Raw genomic sequence first — 16,971 nt, forward strand, 5'->3', positions numbered from 1 at the left:
GATCAGAGGAAGGTCCAGCCATGCTGTGCTACGTCCCCCAGGGCTGTCTGGGCAAGAGGGGCCTGTGTAGTATGTGGACTCTCGACCCCACTCAGCACCCCACCCCATGCAGGCCCCTCCTACAACTTCCTTCGGCCGCCCTTCCTGATGTACCAGCTATTGCTCGTCCTTGCCTGTCTGCCGAGATGAGGAAACCAGCCCCCCAAAGGGTGAGCAGACAGGGCTCACACGGCCTGCTTCCCACAGGGCCTCCCTGCCCTGGGCCTCCAGCCTCGATCACCCACCCTGCCTAGACACTGCTGCCTTACAGAGATTGGGGCCCATCCTGTACCCTCTCCCCACCGGGAAGGTCTGCACCACTGATAAGGTCTGGGCCGCAGCCCCCAGTGCAGCCCAGGAAAACATCACCAGGCAGGGCTGGGCAAGCGCGACCTGAGCCTGAGGCCAGGGAGCATCGCTTGCCACCTCCTCCTGGCCTCGTTCACATTCCCTTCCCACCCACAGAACAGTGATTCCTAGCGCTGGTCCTGACCGGCTGCAATGATACCCATTAAAGAGAGACATAGGCACAAGAGTTCATGGGCACAGGCAGGGCAGCTTGTGGTAACCCAGGAAGCAGGTCCCACCACCCCTACACACAAAGAGGAGGAGACAGGAATGGACGTTTGCTGGACCAGCCAGAGGGCTGAGCTGGATCCTAGGAAGATGACCAAGGAAGCAGGGAATACCACACTGAGCCCACAAGGAATGGCCTCCAGATAAGGACAGAGCCTGGCTAACAGACCTCTGGCTGCACCCTATGACAGCTGGGGAGCGCTGTCCTGGAGAGCATATCTCCCTGGAGATACCCAGGACAGGTGCCCAGAGCAGCATGCGCACACCCTACACGAGGTGCTCCAGAACCCTCTGTCCTCCCAGCTCAGTGAGCTGGCCCCGGGCTGGGGAGGGGAACAAAAAGAGGGAAAAACAGGCTGTGCACAAAGATGGTCACTACAGTCTAACAGACCACGATGGGGTTGGGTGTTCCTTTTCAGCAGCTTAAAGGGACCCAGGTAATCCAGGAGATGTGGCAAGAGTCCCCACTATGCCCATGACACCCACTCCATGAGCAGGGGAGGGGACAGTCCCTCCCAACAGCAGGACGAGGGCCACGGAGGAGGGAGCTCTGGTGTGGCTTCAGCAGGTCTGGGGCCGGGGGCAGGGAGGAAGATGTCATGGCATGGGCAGCAGGGGGGACCCAGCAGCCAGGCCCTGATGACCCACATAGGAAGACAGGACACTCCAGGGGGAAAGCTTGGACCTCACCAACTGGACTTGGTCTGAATGCAAAATGCCTGTGCTCAAAGACACTTTTAGCAAGACAACTGGACCGGAGCAGCCCAGGCAGGGAGAATGCACAGCAGGACAGAACCCAGAAAGTGCTCCAGCAAGGGGAAGCAAAAGGACAGATGGAAGACTCAAGATACATCATCAAGTTGACAGAGTATCAGAGCCTGGGGCAGGGAGAGCAGAGGCCACAGCTGTCCAGGCTGGAGGCGGCCAGGGGAACCAAGTTAGATGAAGCAAGGCAATGCTGTGGTCTGTGGGCCTGATCGGTCAGTGGGTGGGGGCAGGCGTCCCACAGAGCCAGGCTCCTCCTACCACGGGCAGATGGGGTCCTGGCATGGGAGGGGGTGCCTGCAGCCCTACTAGCTGCTCTGTCAAAGGCAGCGCATGGCAGGTCATGCAGGGACACACACTCCTCCTCTGAGGGAGCACACAGGAGCCCCGGGTCCATGTTGCAGGGTCATGATGTGGTGTTACTGGCCCACAGACAGGAGAGGAGAGGGAAAACTAGAGCAGTGGGGGATGGTTTTGTTTCCCCTTCATGTTGTGACAGTATGTTGTTTTCAACAGTGTTTTAGCCATAAAGGGAAATGGAGTAATGGGGGTTCCAGGAGGTGAAGAGACCAGGCCCCAGGCCCTGAAGGCCCCCTCAGACCACACCTGGTCCCCTTCTGCTGGGCAGCACCTCTCACAGTCCAGGAATCTGTTTAAGCCAGTTTAGTGTTACTGCCTCTCTAGGGACCTGCAAAGATGGAGGGCCGGGGCAGGCAGCTTCAGGCACAGGGCAGGATCGGAGAAGACCAGACCCGGACCTAACATACCTGGGCACTTGCGGGGATCCAGGGCATCAGCTGGACAGGGCCTGAGGAATCTGGTTCCTCTCATGGCCTCCACTCCCATCCTGGGCGGCTCCCCAGCCTGCAGGACTCACGGACACACAGCCGGGGAGAGCTGTGGCCCCGACCCCTGCTACCCTGGGAGTCAGCTGGCTCTTCTCAGGCCCATTTTAGCTACCCATCAACAGCAAAGGAAACCACAGGAGCTGGCTGAGGTAGCCACTGTCCTTCTTGGCTAGAACCTGAGGAAGGAGAAGGGGCCTGGCTATATATACTTACAGAGAAAAACAGTGTGCAGATTGGAGCCTGGTAAACACCCGCAGCTGAACCCCTGCCGGCCCGTGAGAGGGAGCCTAAAAATACTCCCTATAATTATGCTATTAAAACACACCAGAAAAATTGATCCACCCCCCTCAGCAAAGGCTCCTGAGATGGCAGCAGGGAAGCGGGAGGCCTTGCACGTTGGACTGAGGGCTGGGCATCGGGGGACCAGGGGCCTGGCTCTCATTTCCCCCTGAGGGTAGTCAGTGTCTCCAAGGGCCCCAGATCTACAAATGGGAAGGGTATCCTGGGAGCCACACCCGTCCACCCCAGACACCTGCACACGTGAGGTGAGACCAGATCTGCAGTGTCATGTGTGACCCCAATCCTGGGGATGACCTAGACACGGGGCAGCAGGCGCCAGAGTGACTGAGGCTTCCTGCTGGGCATAACACCTCAGCCGAGATGGTGAGATGGTGCATGCGGAAGAGGCTGGTCACACGTAGCTGAGAGAGACCCAGGAATCAGGACCGTATGGGAAGCCCGGCACACTGGCCACAGAGCCTCCTTTGGACACCAGGGGTGGACAGAGACTAAAAGGATTCAAGAGGGAATTTAGTCTTATCTGACTCAATAGTTCATGTTCTTCACAGAAGTATTTGTGTATAATTAAAACTAAATATGAATTAGAATGGGCCCCACTCTAACTCCCTAGCTGGTGAGGGTGTTCTGGAGGAGAGGCTCCCACCAGAGGACTGCACCTAGTCACCCTCAGAAACACCTCCTCCCTCCAGCCACCACCTCGGCTCCTTCTAGAGGCAGGTGGACCTGAGAGGCGTGGGTCCCCCAAAGCCTCCATCCCACCCTCCTCCTCTTACCCTGCTGCCTACTTTCCTCCCTTCCAGCCAGACGGGCCTCCCCACCCACCCATGCCCACCTCTCCCCAGCCCCATGAACCATGAGGGTCTCCTCTGCCCACCAAGCCTGCACAGCCCAATATTAGCAGCTCTGCATGGCTATGCTGCACCCCATTCTGGATGATACCATAGGGAACCTCATTTTGGATGGCCTTACTTGTAGCCCTTTATTTCCTTTCCCGCCTGTGCTCAGTTCTGGGCCCCCAGAGCTGTGTCTGGCCAGGCCTCCCTTTGCAGGCTGGTCAGAGGGCCAGAGTGAACTCTGCCCCCAGTGCTCACTACCGCTGGCCCTGAACCAGAGCTTGGGCTCCTGGCTCCCACCCAGAACTCAGTCCCACAAGACCTAGCCAAGAGAATGCATGGATGGATTTGTGAGTGCACAGGAATCTGTGTGGGGCGGGTGCAGAGCGCAGGGCGGGGCCAGCCACAGACACACTTGGGGACACGTTTCTGCGCGTGGAGCTGGAGCTCAAGGAAGACAGCTCTGCCAGTCCCTGGAGCCACCCCCTTCCTGGAAACCACCCTTTATGCTCAAGGGACCCCATGGTGGGTGGCCCCTGTCCAGTCAGCTCCCCAGAGGCCTGGCCCAGGGCCCAGCTGCTGACTGGAGACACTTGGTACGCGTGCAGCACATCTGGGAAAGTGTCCTGGGGCTCCTGGGCCCCAGGACTGTGTGAGGAGATGCTGGCCACTCCCCGTGGGAGGCCAGCTCCGCCCAAAGCCCCAAAGACCAGAGACCTCAGACTGAAGGACAGTCAGGCTCTATAGTCTCACTCACATCCTCACTCAGGGGAGGAGACTGGCCCCAAAGAGAGGTCTGAGGGCCTGGCAAGCTCAGATGGAGAGGAGGGACTGCTACCTCCCACACACCCCTTCAAGTCAGCTAAGCCTCGCCCTCCCCTCCCAGCCTCCTCCCTCTCTGTCCTCCCAGAGACCTTCCACCCCAAGCTCCCCGATGGCTTTGACATCTGCCAGCAGCAGGTGTGGGAAGCACCTGCCCCGGGAAGCAGCAGCCTCACCTTGAACTCATTCCCCGCCCATGATCCTGGGTGAGTGAATTACCTTCCCTTGATCCAGGTTCCTAATATAGGAAACAGGCTCAATGGCTGCTTTCTGAGTGAGGCTACAGAGGAGGCTGAAGGTAAAAAGCGGGATAACTGATGGCCACCACATGCCTGCAGTCCAAGCTCTTTGGGAGGCTGAGGTGGGAGGATCACTTGAGTCCAGGAGTTTGAGGCTACAGCGAACTGTGATGACACCACTGCACTGCAGTCCAGATGACAGAGTAAGAGAGAGAGACAACCAGCAGACATGGAAGATGCTGGAAGACGCGAGATGTGGTGGTCCCACCCCTCTCCTCCTCAGGAGGCTCGGGCCCCCAGGACAGGCTGAGGCTGACACTGAGAGGGACAGGATCTGAATCTGACAACTCTGAAGCCAGCGCTCACGGGGACAGGAGCTGCCAGTCATGACTCCTTAGGAGAAACACAGGACCAACATCACACCTGCCAGCTGAAGCTCTCGGTCACCGTGCCACTGTTAATGCCTCTGCAATGCCTGAATTGTCTACCACCAGGTAGTACAAAATTGCTTTAATACCAAGAAGAAACATATATATATATATATATGAACAAAGAGGAGAATGTCTAATTATGTATTTCCAATATAACCAAAGACCAACATCTATTGAATTGAAAAGGGGGTTTCTGAGGGCACAGTGGCCAAGAATGGCTTCCTGTGAGGACTCGCACTGTGCGGGGGGGGGGGGGATAGAATTGGCAGGACAGGATACCCCCCCCACCGCCAGGAGCAGACTGTGGGGCACCGGAGACCCATCAGCATGAGAACAAGACCTTCTTCTTCATCTTTGAGCAGGGAAAGCAGATTTAATGCCACATCAGCACAGGAGGGACACCGCCCAGGAAGCAGCCTGGGGCAGGATCAAAGACAGGCCACCTCCGCCCACCCAGAGCAAAGACACTTCCCCTGCAGCACCCTCTGCACTGGGCCCAGGCGAGCATCTGCAGGTCAACCACTCACTGCTGCTGGGGTAGTCCCCGCCCCTCCCCCAAGCACACATACTCACACGTTGCACACTCGCACACGCAGCCCTTGGTACCATGAACAGGGCCTGCTCATGCCTGCTGACTCATTCTGTCTTCAGGCCCAGTTTGGAGGCAGAAGCCCCCTATGCCACCCAACACCTAATCCCTATCTGCAACACCAACAGAGCAAGGCCTCAGAGGCGACAGGGCGGTTCTTTGCAGGCACTGAGACCCCAGCAGTCACCCTCTAATGGCAAAGCTGAGATTCTTGAAATCCCTGTAACTTAGCCTGCTAGTCTCGCCTTTCATCCCATTCAGGAGCAGCAGATCTGGTTGCTGAGTGATGGCTAACAAGTCCCTGCTGTACCCAAGGCCTCTGTTTTCTCAGTGCTAAGGCAGAAGAAGACCCTTCCCATCTACCTCACAGGTCACTGAGAAAGTGGTGGTGAAAAAGGCCTGAAAAGGAGGAAGTGTCCTCCATTTTAACTGGTACATTCCCCAACGACAACCCATCCCGCCAGGGGACAGCCAGCATCCTGGTGGGTGTGTCCCACCAGGCCCAGTCATGAGGCCCTTCGAGAAGCCAGAAGCAGAAGCCGTGTTGGGCTTGTCACAGTCAGTGACAATTCCCCCTGCCCCACTACTTGGTTTTCTGCTTCTGGCTGCCCCTGAGCCAGGTATGGCCCTGTCCTATTGAAACCACAAAATGTCCTGCTCTGACAACTCTCTAGAAGCTTCCAGGTCTGGGTCCTGATGTCCTAGGGCTCTGGGAACAAGTGGTGAGAATGTCAAAGATGGCCACTGTTCCTGGGGGCAGGGACAGCTCTCCCAGGGCCCTCCATGGGCAATGGAGGCTAGGGGCACCCTGTATGACTCAAGCCCTCACCACAGCCACTGCCTGGGCCAGTTGGGCATAGTCTGACTAATAACCTCTGAAGACCTTCTTTATTCATTTCCAAAACACTGTGGAACTACCCACCTCTAGCCAGCGCTCACAGAGAGGAGCTCAGAAGACAACAAAGTGAGTGTTCTACCGCTGGCCCCTGGGGAGCTGCCCACGCCCTGGGACCAGAGAGCCAGACACCAGAGTCCCAGGTGTCACCAGGCAGGGCTTCCTGCTGGCTCTACACCCACCTCCCTGAGAAGGTGAAAATGCTGAAGCGCAAGCTCCAGGCCCAGACACGGGATCCTTGTGGGGTGTGGCGTGGGCATCAGTATTTTTTAAATTAATAGGCTTTGTTGGGCGGTGCCTGTGGCTCAAAGGAGTAGGGCACTGGCTCCATATATGGGAGGTGGTGGGTTCAAACCCAGCCCCAGCCAAAAACTACAAATAAATAAATAAATAAAAATTAAATATTTTTAAAAAATAGGCTTTATTTTGGGTCAGTTTTAGGTTGATGGAAAGTATTATACAGAGAGTTAAGTCATTAGTATTTTTTCGAAGCTTCCTAGGTGACTGTAGGCATCTGGAGAACAGGGCTCGGAGCTCCTGCTGGAGGCAACCCTGTGGGCAGCAGCTGAGGGGGCCAGAAGAGCTCAGGCCCCCAGATTAATTCTCAGGGGTCACCAAACCCTGTCCAGAAGCTGAATCTGGACCTACCAACTGTCTTAGTACAGCCTACAAGCTAAGAATGGTTTCTACATTTCTTAATGGCTGGAAAAAATATCAAAAGAGGAATATTGCCTAATGTAAAAATATTTACTAGCTGGCCCTTTAGAGAAAAACTTTGCCAGCTATGTGCAAGGAGCATCCACCATCTTAGGGAGGGTGAACCCAGCCAGGAAGAGCCCCCCCGCGGTGTAGGGACACAGGACAAAAGAGGAAGGCTCACTCCAGATCCACTTCCTATCTGGAAATGCTACAAGCTGGGCCGCAGGTGCCGGGGGCAGCCAAGGCAGATCCCACCGGCAGCGTCAGCGAGACCACACCTTCAGGCTGGGCTGTTCTAGTTTTGCCCATCTGGGCTTCCCAAGGGGCAGGGAGGAGGATAACTAGCCAGCACCGTTTACCACCCCCACTGGACTGTGCTCCACTGAGCGGGCAGGCTGACTGACTGGAGAAAGTTTTTCAAAAACCCTCCTCACAACCTCAATCCTCAAGCCTTGATTCCTACCTAGAACATTTCCACAAGTTTCCATGTCTGTCCAGAGCATACATGCAGTGGGGGCACCATCCCGCCAGAACAGAGGCGCTGAAGGGCCTTCAAAGTAAAAACACCCCCGCCCACCACAGACGAATGCATTTCCACACCCAGACCTTCACATGTAAACCATCCCATTTTTCCGTGGAGTAATTTAATTAGACTGCTTTCCAGCTCCGTCACAGCAGAGGGGCTGGCAGGGCCAAGTGAGCTCCCGGCCCTCTGCCCTGCACAGCCGGACAAGGGAGGGGTGTGGGGCTCGAGGCCCAGCAAGAACCACACCGGGGGTGCTGTCGGGAAGGGGTTCCGACTGCTTGGCAAACAGGGGACACTGACGGCAGGGTTGGGGACCCCCAACTGTCCCCAGGTCACAGCTTCCTGGCGGTGGCCTTCCCCAAGCCTAGGGCAGAGGCCTGCCCAGCCCCTGGGAAACGGAGCCCAGTAGGGCTGGGAAGGGCGGGGAGGAGCCCTGGCTATTTTTCTAAAGTACAGAGTTGCCCGAGTCTGCCTGAAGGGGTGCGGAGAACGGGGCCCACCCAGGGCACCGATGCTAGTTCTGCTCCGGAGACTCCAAATTAAACAGCTCCGGGCAGGAAGCCCGCCCTCTCCGAGACTGGTCAGGAAGTCTGCTCCAAGTTTGCGCTTTTTTAAAAAAACAAGAGAGAGATTCGCGCTCCCCTCCCCACCGTTCGGCCTGTCCCACAGGGGCCAGCAGACCACCCAGGACGGCCCCGCTGCCCCGCGCGCGACGCCGGCCCGCACCGTGGGCGCTGGGGTGCAGTCTCTGCCCGACCGCCGCCGCCCTTCCTGCCCGGCGCTCGGACCGGCCCGGCGCGCTCATACTTCTGGAATGCGGGAGCCCAGGACCGCGCGTCCCGGGGAATCTCACCGCCCGGCCCCCCGCGCCCCCGCCCACTCACCGGCCAGGAGCGCGCAGGGCAGCAGCAGCCAGTAGAGCGCGGCGCCCAACACGTGCGGCTCCATGCCTGGCGGGCCGGGCCCGGGTCGTCCGCCGCCGCGGCGCTAAGGGGCAGTGCTGGGGCCCAGTGGCCGGAGAGCCATGATCCTGGGACCGGTCGCCGCACGTGCCGCGGCCAGGACCCCGGCGGACCCCGGGGACCCGTGCGCCGCCTTCTCCTCCTAGGGCCGGGGCTGCACTCGCTCGGGCTCAGCCTGCCCGTCGGCGGAGCCCAGTGCGCGGCTCTCCGAAGCTGAGCTGGGCCCGACGCGGCTCGTGGCTCCCGCCCTCCGCCCGCGGGCCTTTATAGCTCGGCCCCCGCACGCCCGCCCTCCCGGGCGTGCCCGCCCCCGCCTCGGCCCTGACGGCGCGGCGCGCCCAGGCAACACCCCCACTCCCCGCCGCTCCGCTCTGCCCACACACCCCGCCGGCTCCCCGGGCCTCTGCTGGCACGTCGGGCCGGAGACCCCAGTCCGACGCACGCCCGGGAGGACCCCACCTCCCAGTAGCCTTGGCACCGCCGCTTGGTGCGCGCGTGGGGGTGGGCAGGGGGCACTGCGCCCTGGACTGGTCGGGCCGGGGCCCAGAAAAGGCTACCTGGGTGGGCTCTGGCCTCCCCCGACAGCACCCCACGCGCAACTGCGCCCGCGTGGCCCGAGCGACTTTCGTTTTGCCTCCTGAGACGCGAGGACGCAGCGCCCCCTGGGGACCGCGGGGCGGCGGGACGGACGCGGCCAGGCCTCCTGGCCCTGGTGCCCAACGGGCTGCTCAGGCCGCCAGCCGCGCTGCGGTTCCCGTGCGGTTGCACTGGGGCTTGGGGCTGCTTCCAGCCACGCCTCCCTAATCCCTCTGCAGTAACAGGGTAGTGACCACAGCCAGAGCACCTGCTGTGGCCTGCTGTCACCTTGGTGGAGAGGCTGGATCAGAGTTCCAGGTGTGCTGGGCATCTCACCCAGGCCACCCCAGTTTGGCCGCCTTCTGCCTTTGAGGAGGGCACCGGAAGGAAGAAGGGGTGGCTGTGAGTGGGCAGCCCTGATGGTGCAGCTGGACCCGGTCGCACAGAGGAAAGAACTGGTGAGGGGCTGGCGGGGGTGGGTGGGGAGCTGCCGTCCCCACTGAGCCCCAGGGCGCTGCTGGCTGATACGAGCCCAAACACAGCTCAGACCCTGCAATTTGAATTAAAAAATAAGGACAGGCCTATGGCTCCCACCTGTATTCCTAGCACTCTAGGAGGCCGAGACAGGATTGCTTGGTCTCAGGATTTGGAGACCAGCCTGAATAAGAGCCAGACCCCATCTCTACTAAAAATAGAATAACTAGCTGGGTGTTGTGGTGGACACCTGTAGTTCCAGCTACTTGGGAGGCTGAGGTGTGAGGTTGCTGTGAGCTAAGCTGACACCACAGAACTCTACCTAGGACAACAGAGTGAGACTCTGTCTAAAAAAATAAATAAAATAAAAAAATAAATTAAAAGAAAAAAGGCAGAAATGCAGGCTTTAATGCATATTTTCATGGGAAGTTCCATGTTTAAACTCTGACTCTCATTCTCTCAGAAACTGTCCTCTGGGAAGTCTCCAAACTTGTCTTGCAGATGTACTTGCAAAGGAGCCAGAGGTATATAGAATTTGTTTTTTGTTTGTTTGTTTTTTGCTTTTGTTTTTTTGAGACAGAGTTCACTTTGTCGCTCTCGGTAAAGTGCTGTGGCATTATAGCTCACAGCAACCTCAAACTCTTGGGCTCAAGTGATCCTCTTGCCTCAGTTTTTTTTTTTTTTTCCCCTTTCTTCCTATTTTTAGTAGAGATGGGGTCTGGATTTTGCTCAGGCTGGTCTCAAACTCCTGAGCTCAAGAAATCCTGTCTGGGCCTCCCAGAGTGCTTGGATTACAGGTTTGAGCCACCAGCCCCCACCTATCCAAGGATTTTTAAAGTAGCAAAAGATGAAAGAACAAACTATTTGCTCACAGGAAGGTGCTATCCATGGCAGTGGAGTACAGTGTCACAGATAAAGAAAGTGGCAACTTTCTCTGTATCCATGGATGATTTCTCAGACACAATGTTGCAATGGTGTACAGGCCCAGGCTCCCAGGGAGGGCAGGACTGTGGGCAGGAGGAAGACATTCCCTTCTCTGGAATCCCCTTTCATGCTGTTTTCCTGTTTTGCTAATACACACATCACCTATTCACTAAATACAATGAGCCAAATGGGGACAGAGTCTCTGAGAAAGATCTTCCCCTCCAGCCTGTGCAATGGATAAGGGAGCCAGCCAGTCCGGCTGTTCCTCCCTGAATGCCCACTCCACGCCTGTTCAGGAATTCAGACCATGTTTCAAAACAACCTCTTCTTCAGAAAAGGAGGGCCAGTGGGAAGCCACTTGCCAAAAGACCAGACATGCCTTGAGCCCAGCTTTCCTGAGTCCAAAGCCACTTTTCCACCACCCCACAGCTCCATGTCCTTTCTAAATGTGTGGTTGTTGCCAACAGTATCAGTCTTGGAAGAACAGCAGCGATCAGGGCCCTTGAGGAGAGAGTGGGCAGAGGTGGCTGAGCTATATCACTTAGGTGTTAACTTTTTCCCCAAGGATATAATATAGCCATCATTACTTCTTTATACTTAAAAATTAAGAGGAAACAACCCAAGGGTCCAATAATGAGTGAATGGAAAAACAAAATTTGCTCTATCCATACAATGGAATATTATTTGGCTATAAAAAGGAGTGATGTGCTGGTACCCGGCACAGCACACAGACAGACACTGAGCAGAAGCAGCCAGCCGCGAAAGGAAAAATGCTGTGCGATTCCACTTACACGAAATATCAAAAATGGGCAAACACACAGTGTCAGAAAGTAGAAGGGAGGCTGCCAGGGGCTGGGGGAGGAGCAATAACCAATTTTAAGAAATACGCACATGATTAAAATAATTTTCAAGCAGGCTGGGTGTGGTGGCTCATGCCTGTAATCCCAGCACTCTGGGAGGCCAAGGCAAGCAGATTGCCCGAGCTCACAGGTTTGAGACCAGCCTGAGCAAGAGCGAGACCTTGTCTCTAAAAATAGCTGGGCGTTGTGGCGGGCACTTGTCGTCCCAGCTACTTGGGAGACTGAGGCAAGGAAAATTGCTTGAGCCCAAGAGTTTGAGGTTGCTGTGAGCTATGATACCATGGCACTCTACCAAGGGTAACAAAGCAAGACTCTCAGAAAAAAAAAATAATAATGATTTTCAAGCATTTGGCTCTGAGTCTTCCTCCAAGCCCAAGATCCCTCCCCAGAGGCACACAATCTCTGTTCCTTGAGCATATTGTTTTCCTGACTCTTGACCAGAGATTTTGTGAGATTTGGGGAGCTATTATTTCATTTCCCTGAGAAAATTCTCCATGAGGCAGTCTCCCAGGCACCCTGTCTTGAAAACCAAGAGCAGGGCCAGCAGTGGAGGACAAGGGTGTCCCTGCTCTGGTCAGAAGACTCCAGGGCTCTTCTAAGGGCTGGGTCCACCGGATACAGTGCTAGAGGCTCTAGTGGAGACTGCTGAACCAAAGCCCTTTCTTCTTGGCAATGGGAAGAGCTCCCCTACCCCCTTCCTTTGTGAGTCTCAAATAGGCAGCAAAAGCCCTCAGGGGCTGGGCCTGGGGAAGAAGCCAGTGGTCACCGGCTCTCTCTCAGAACTAGAGCCAGGCCTGGTCCTGGGGAGGCTATGAGAGCCCAAGTCCTGGGCTGCGTGGGATGCACCCCTCCCTGCCTCAAGGACTTGGACAAGCTACAGAACCCTGGGGGCTCAATCATATCTTGTCTATAAAACCGGGGCCCTACTTGATCCTCAGAGCTGCGAGGGTCAGGTGAGTCACTTGCATTGGGGGTCTCACCTGTCCTGCCTTCCTGGAGGTGTACAAATTTAGTTACTCAGAGACACAAATGGGGTGCCTAAGATAAGCAGTGACAAGGCCCCATCCTCAGCCACAGGCCCACGCTGGCTTTGAGTAACCATCCTCTTATACCCTGCCCCTCTGGAGTTGGTGCTGACTCTGCCGGCCTCCAGCCCAAAGGCCCCACTGGGCTCTGTCAGGGCTCAGTGTGCAGCTGGACCAAAGGGTCAGCAGTGGCTCCATCTCCACCTCCAGGGCTTGAAGTCCAGTCTGGAAACTGCCTGCTGGCCAGAGTTAGCCATGTCCACCATGGACACGCACCCACAGGATCCTGTGGCAGGAAACTCTCTGACAAACTGGGAGGCACTTAGAACCACAACCACATAATCATAGTGAGGAAAAGGAGTAAGGAAGGCTGGTCAGTTAGTGGCATTTGCCAAATGAGCCCAAGGTTAACTAGCTTGTCAGCAGTTTTGCCATCCCCATCTTGGCAGTAAAATTGGGCCCTAGCTAGAGCAGATGATGGGAGCCTGTCTGTGACATCCCTGACCTCCCAGTGTGTGGCCATCTGTGGTCATGGGCCTGGAGGCTTCCAGAGGCTCTATCTCAGGTCACTCTGTGCCTCCAGGGCCACCACAGCACCCTCCTAAAGGACGCTTAACACCTCCAGACTGGGTGTGAGGTCAGCACCTTTACCAAGTGCCATCGCAGGCCACTGACCACTGACCATAGCCACTGAGCAACCAGTTAAGTGGTTCCTTCCCCGCCTTCTGTGGCTGTGTTGATGGGAGGCTTGGAGGTCCTGGGACTCACCTCACTGCAGTCCAGAGGAAGCACAGCTGACTTCCTTGTGGTGAGAGCCGCATAATCACTCCTCCTCCCTCCCTCAGACATTCCAGAGATGTGGTCTGTCTGGCCTCTTGCAGGACCCTCGTGTGTGACTGGTGGTCAGCTGTGTGGGAGATGTTGGCTCAAGGATGCAGCATTCCTGGGCTTCATCCATCCCCTCCCTCCACAATGCCCCCTGTACCACCCACCCCAACAAAACCCTATAGGAAGATTTTGCCTTGGACTCTGGCCTCTGGGCACTCCAGGCCATGGGAGTCCCCCAGCATGGCAGTGCTTGCCGTTTGTCCCAAGAGCACAGCCTGAGGGAAAGAGAGACTCAGCACCTAGGAACCTGGACAGGGCCACCACCTCCCACAGACATTCTGGCCACATGGGTCAGTCGCCCTCACACTCATGGGGACCCCCACCTCCAGTTCTTGACTTGGGTCACTGAGCAGGGCTTTATTTAAGGCAGAGTCATTATCAGCAACAATACCAGCAGCTGCCTGCAAGCCCAATGTCTCTGCCAACACACTTCCCAGCCTCCTAGTATACATAGTGAGCTGCTATTGGGATTGACCTTTGCAATGAAAGGACTGCCCCAGGGGCAGGTTACATTCTCTACATGCAGAGCTATGTTCGTATTACTTAGAGCCTGGGCTATATCTGTTAGAGCTGGGGTTATAGTACCTGGAGCCAGGGTCACCCCTTCTAGAGCCTGGGTTATGTGGCCTTATTCTGGGTCTGAATCATGCAGTGGTAGTTTGAGACCAGCCTGAGCAAGAGTGAGACCCCATCTCTACTAAAAATAGAAAAATTAGCCAGGTGTTGTGGAGGGCACCTATAGTTCCAGCTATAGGAGGCTGAGGCAGGAGGATTGCTTTAGCCTAGGAATTTGAGGTTGCTGTGAGCTAGGACAACACCATGACACTCTAGCCTGGGCAACAGAGTGACACTCTATCTTAAAGGGGGAAAAAAGAAAGCAAGAAAATAAAATAATCTGAACTATCTCATTAATGTTACGCTGATGGTATGTTAAAAGACAACATTTTGGACATTGGGTAAAATAAAAAGTTTTATTAAAACAACCATCACCTGATCTTTTTAACTTTTTGTTTTATTTATTTTTAAATTTTAAAAATTTGTTTATTTTGACACAGGTCTTACCTTGTTGCCCAGGCTGGCTGGAGTGCAGTGGTATCAGCACAATTCACTGCAGCCTCAAACTCCTCCTCTCAAGAGTGATGAGCCTCCTGGGACTACAGGTGCCAGGATGCCTGGCTAATTTTGTTTTTCTCTTTTCTTTTCTTTCTTTCTCTCTCTCTTTTTTTTTTTTTTTGAGACAGAGTCTCACTCTGCTACAGTGCCTGGAGTCACAGCTCACAGCAACTCCAAATTCTTGGGCTCAAGCCGTTCTCTTGTATCAGCCTCCTGAGTAGCTGGGACTACAGGCACCTGTCACAATGCCAGGGTATTTTTATTTTTATTTATTGCTCACTTTATTGCCCTCAGTAGAGTGCCGTGACATCACAGCTCACAGCAACCTCCAACTTCTGGGCTTAGGCAATTCTCTTGCCTCAGCCTCTCGAATAGCTGGGACTACAGGCACCCACCACAATGCCCAGCTATTTTTTGTTGCAGTTTGGCCGGGGCAGGGTTCCAACCTGCCACCCTTGGTATACTGGGCCGGCGCCTATTCACTGAGCCACAGGCGCTGCCCAATGCCCGGGTATTTTTAGAGACAGGGTTCTTGATCCAGCTCAGTCTCATTTCAAACTCCTGAGCTCAGACAATCCACCTGACTCAGCCTCCCAGAGTGCTGGGATTATAGGCATGAGCCACTGAGCCCAGCCACTAATTTTCTTTTTCTATTTCTTTTAGAGATGGAGTCTTGCTGTTGTCCAGGCTGTTCTCCAACTCCTGGTCACAAGTGATCCTCTTGCCTTGGCTTCCCAAAGTGCTGGGATTACAGGCAAGAACCACCACACCTGGCTGTTAACTTTCTTTCTTTTTTTTTTTTTAGAGACAGAGTCTCACTTTGTTGCCCTTGGTAGAGTGCTGTGGCATCACAGCTCATAGCAACCTCCAGCTTCTTGGACTTAGGCGATTCTGTTGCCTCGGCCTCTCGAGTAGCTGGGACTACAGGCGCTTGCCACAATGCCGGGCTATTCTTTTGTTGCAGTTTTGGCTGGGGCTGGGTTTGAAACCTCCACCCTCGGTATATGGGGCTGGCACCCTACCCACTGAGCCATAGGAGCTGCTCTGGCCTGTTAACTTTTTTTTTTGCAGTTTTTGGCCAGGGCTGGGTTTGAACCCACCACCTCTGGCATATGGGGCCCGCGCCCTACCCACTGAGCCACAGGTGCTGCCCTGGCCTGTTAATTTTTTAAATGTAGCTACTAGAAAACTTAAAATCACATCTGTGGCCTGCACTACATTTCTACTGGATAGAACTGCAGGAGATACCCATATAGGAAAGTCAGCCTGCTGCTTCCTGTGACACTCTCTGAAAACAAGTGTACCATGAGGATATCTGCCACCATGGAGACGGATGTGAGAGGCTCAGCTCCTGTGCCCAGGACTCTTGCAGCAGCCCTGTTGGGGGAAGGTTCCAGGAGATCCCCTTGGTACAGAGAAGGAGGGCAGGGGAGGACAGGAGACTGCCTGGGTTACTCTGCCCAGGATTTTCACTTTTATTTACTTTTAATCAATTTTAAACACTTAAAAGCAGCTCCTCCACCCTCACGCTTTGTCCCGTCCATAATGGATTCCAAGGTTGTCTGGTAGACAGGGAGCTAAGGGCAAATTGATCCTGGCTCAGCCCCAAACGCCTTCATCAAAGGTGAAAGCTGCCACCAGTCTTGGCCACCGGGTCTTGTTATAAACCAAGAGCATGAAAAGCTCCCTGGTGGCTGCAGGTCACTGCCAGGTTCCCTGCAGGGCCAAGGGGGATCCTGTGAATCCCACCCTTAGTTACTGGTCTTGTCTGAGTCCCTATGGGAGGAGGAGCAGCTGACTAGAGGCAGACATGGAGGGTGTAGACCCCGTTTCCTGGGTTACCGGCTCTGTGCCTGCCCCCACAGATGGGTGGGCTGGCTTTGAGGGTGAGCCAGAATGGGCATTCCAGTTGTGGAGAACAGGGCTGCACACAGAAAACCTGATAGGGGCATGTTATTACTGTTTCATGAAATTGGTTTGAAAACTGTAAAGCTTGCATAGCCCTGGGCTGTTCTTTTGTTTCTGTTCTTGTGGTTGTTGTTTAGAGACAGAGTCTCCCTTTGCTGCCCAGGCTGGAGTGCAGTTAACACCATCATAGCTCACTGCAGCCTTGAGCTTCTGGGCTCAAGTGATCCTCATGCCTCCACCTCTCAACTATAGGTATAAGCCATCACACCCAGCTAATTAAAAAGATGTTAGAGACAGGGCCTCACTATGTTGCCCTGTCGGGTCTCAAACTCTTGGCCTCAAGTGATCCTCCCGCTGTGGCCTTCCAAAGTGCTGGGATTATAGGCATGGACTGTCATGGCCTATTATTATTGTTGCATGCAAAGGGCACCAGGATGGAGCAGATACAAGCCATTCACATCAAGCACGGACTGAGGCAGTGGATTGGCAGGGGGTAAGCCCAGGGAGCCAGGATGGGTTCTAGTGATGTCAAGGAAGGTCAGAATATGGCCATTGTACAAACCCAGAGCCTAGGACAACTCTGATCACCTGAGTGTGGTTAAAATAATAGCAATGATGATGACAGTGACAATGGTGACGGTGATTATGTTGGTGTGTTTTCTATCACAATATTTACTAT

General features: G+C 55.1%; 1 protein-coding gene across 4 annotated transcripts in view; it reads right to left on the minus strand.

Annotated features, from left to right (window-relative positions):
• PIEZO1 (piezo type mechanosensitive ion channel component 1) overlaps positions 1–8,752 on the minus strand; it is a 49,097-nt gene extending 40,345 nt beyond the window's left edge. For all 4 annotated transcript variants that reach the window (XM_053554880.1, XM_053554889.1, XM_053554874.1 and 1 more), the window contains exon 1: positions 8,447–8,752. In XM_053554880.1, the coding sequence (XP_053410855.1) occupies positions 8,447–8,510 (64 nt within the window). In that variant the 5' untranslated portion in view covers positions 8,511–8,752. The remainder of the gene's footprint in view (positions 1–8,446) is intronic.
• Positions 8,753–16,971: the final 8,219 nt, after the last annotated feature.

Source organism: Nycticebus coucang, chromosome 2 (assembly GCF_027406575.1).
Source record: "Nycticebus coucang isolate mNycCou1 chromosome 2, mNycCou1.pri, whole genome shotgun sequence".
NCBI classification, from domain to species: Eukaryota; Metazoa; Chordata; class Mammalia; order Primates; family Lorisidae; genus Nycticebus; species Nycticebus coucang.